At 62.9% G+C, this 2,576-nt stretch overlaps 1 protein-coding gene across 1 annotated transcript in view; it reads left to right on the top strand.

Moving 5' to 3' along the window:
* CAMSAP3 (calmodulin regulated spectrin associated protein family member 3) overlaps positions 1–2,576 on the top strand; it is an 11,332-nt gene that overhangs the window by 7,454 nt on the left and 1,302 nt on the right. Inside the window, exons 13-16 of the mRNA XM_024746013.1 lie at positions 9–275; positions 1,460–1,599; positions 1,680–1,987; positions 2,344–2,443. Coding sequence (XP_024601781.1) covers positions 9–275; positions 1,460–1,599; positions 1,680–1,987; positions 2,344–2,443 — 815 coding nt within the window. The remainder of the gene's footprint in view (positions 1–8; positions 276–1,459; positions 1,600–1,679; positions 1,988–2,343; positions 2,444–2,576) is intronic.

The raw sequence follows: 2,576 nt of genomic DNA, 5'->3' as shown, positions 1-2,576 counted from the left end.
CGCCTCCCCACGATGTGGACAGCCTCCCCCACCTGCGCAAGTTCTCGCCGAGCCAGGTGCCCATGCAGACACGCTCCTCTATCCTTCTGGCGGAGGGGCCGCCTCCCGAGGAGCCCGCGGCCCGGCCTGGCCTCGTCGAGATCCCGCTGAGCAGCCTGGAAGAGCCCACGGCTGAGGATGACGGAGATGGGAGCCCCCCTGGTGCTGAGGATTCCTTAGAAGAAGAGGCATCTTCAGAGGGAGAGCCCCGGACCGGGCTGGGATTCTTCTATAAGGTGAGAGTCACCTGAGCAGGTGGGGGAGGGGCCAGGTGAGTAGATGGATGGATGGTCAGGGATGGGTGGGCGGGTGGGTAGACAGGCAGTCGCATGGATAGGGCTTTCCCAATGGATGGACAAACAGATGGAACTGGGGTGAGGGGGGAACAGAGGTGGATGAGTGGTTAGCCAGCTGGCAGCTGGCAGACAGACAAGGTAAGGTGTGTATGTCCAGATGGACACATAGATGGGGTGGGTGGATAGACAGAGGGAGAACAGGTAGTAGACAGTTGGACAGGGCTGGACAGATGGATGGATGGGTGGGTGACAGACAGATGGATAAGAGTGGGTTTAGACAGATGGGGCTAGGGTCCTCTATGGTATCCCCTCCCTCCTGCTCCCTCCTTCATCCCCTACTGGCTCCCCTTCCTGACTCTTCCATATCCAATCACTCTTCTTCCTGTTGGCATCCCCAGCCTGGGCCACCACCTCTTACCTGGACACCTGCAGTCATGTCCTGATTGGTCTCCACTGCCCACCCCTCACCACACACCAATCCCTGGCCATTTTCAACTGAGCGGTCAGCAAAATTTATTTAAAATGTAAATTGGACCTTGTCACCCCCTTATTTCAAACCCTTCTGTAGGTCCTCTTTGCTCTTAGAATAAAAGTCTTTCCCATGGCTGTAGGCTCTGCTTGCCCCTGACCTCATCCTATGGCATCCTCCCCAGCTCTGCATCCCAGCCACACTGGCCTCCCTGCTGTTCCACACCTGCTAGGCTTGTTCTGGCCTCAGGGCCGTTGCACTAGCTATTCGCACTGCCCAGAATGCTCTCCTCACCGCTCACCCCCACCCAGTTCAGTCCTCACCATCATTCTCCGAGGTTGCTTCCTCTGGGAGGCCCCTCTCGGTGTCCCCAGGCCAGGATAGGTCCCTCCCCACAGTGTAGACTGACCGCAGCCTCTGCTGGTGTTCACCAATGTTGGTGTGATACCTGATTGCCTTCCCCGCTGGGTTAAGTGCTTGGTGTGCCCAGAACCCAGCATGGGGCTGTGCGTACAGCAGGCGCCCATCAAGTGCCTTCAGAACAATTACAAACACTCAAGGACAGGCGAGCGGCTGGCAGGCTGGGTCGACACAAGGTCAGACTCCAGCCGAACCAGGGGAGGGACAGCCAGCTACACTTGGTGCCTGCCCCCAGGATGAAGACAAGCCCGAGGACGAGATGGCCCAGAAGAGGGCCAGCCTGCTGGAGCGTCAGCAGCGGCGGGTGGAGGACGCACGGCGGCGGAAACAGTGGCAGGAGGCCGAGAAGGAGCAGCGGAGGGAGGAGGCTGCGAGGTGAGGCTGGACCCAGCCTGGGGAGTCTCCCACCACTGGCGTCCCCACAACCTGACTGCTTCGATCCCCTCAATCTGCAGGCTGGCCCAGGAGGAAGCAGCCCCCGGGCCCCCGGCCCCCGCAGCTCCTGCGGCCCCTGCCTCAACTGCAGCCCCTGCCACCCGGGCCCCAGCCGAGGAGGAGGTGGGCCCCCGGCGGGGGGAGTTCACGCGGCTCGAGTATGAACGCCGGGCCCAGCTGAAGCTGATGGATGACCTCGACAAGGTGCTGCGGCCCCGGGCGATGGGGAGCGGGGGGCCGGGCCGGGGCGGTCGGAGGGCCCCCCGGCCACGCTCCGGTTGCTGTGATGACTCGGCCCTGGCGCGAAGCACAGCCCGTGGCCTGCTGGGTGAGGCCCCCGTGGGTGTGTGGGGCGGGCGGTGCAGGGCGCATCCGCAGGGCCGAAGCGTGGGCTCCCAGGGGTCAAGGCTTCCACAAGGATGTGGGGCTGCAGCAGGGTAAGGGCCGTGGGCAGAGCTGGCCTGGGGTTCTCTCCACGGCTTAACAGGTGAAGGGCCGCTTCCCACAGCCTGGCGTGGTGGGGTGAGGTGGGGAGGTCATTCTCCAGCGAGGCTGCGCAGGGCGAGGGTCTTGGACAGGGCTGACCGCACATTCCCTCACCAGCCGGCCAACTAAGGTCCCCTGGGCATATGTGGAGGTAAGGGGACTTCAGGTGGGGCCTGACCCAACACCCTCTGCTCCCAGGCTCTCGGCTCAGCAAAGTCTACTCCCAGTCCACCCTGTCTCTGTCCACTGTGGCCAACGAGGCGCCCAATAACCTCGGCGTGAAGAGGCCCACGTCTCGGTGAGTTTAGCCTGGGCAGGCAGGTGTTTTGTGTTCCAGGTGGCCTCTCAGAGAGAGAGGAGGGGAGAGGAGAGGAGAGAGGGAGGGAGGGAGGGAGGGAGAGAGAGAGGGAGGGAGAGAGAGAGAGCGCGGG

This window comes from Neophocaena asiaeorientalis, unplaced genomic scaffold (genome assembly GCF_003031525.2).
Source record: "Neophocaena asiaeorientalis asiaeorientalis breed wild unplaced genomic scaffold, Neophocaena_asiaeorientalis_V1.1 scaffold357, whole genome shotgun sequence".
Lineage (NCBI taxonomy): Eukaryota > Metazoa > Chordata > Mammalia > Artiodactyla > Phocoenidae > Neophocaena > Neophocaena asiaeorientalis.
This window is presented reverse-complemented; position numbering and strand designations above follow the sequence as displayed.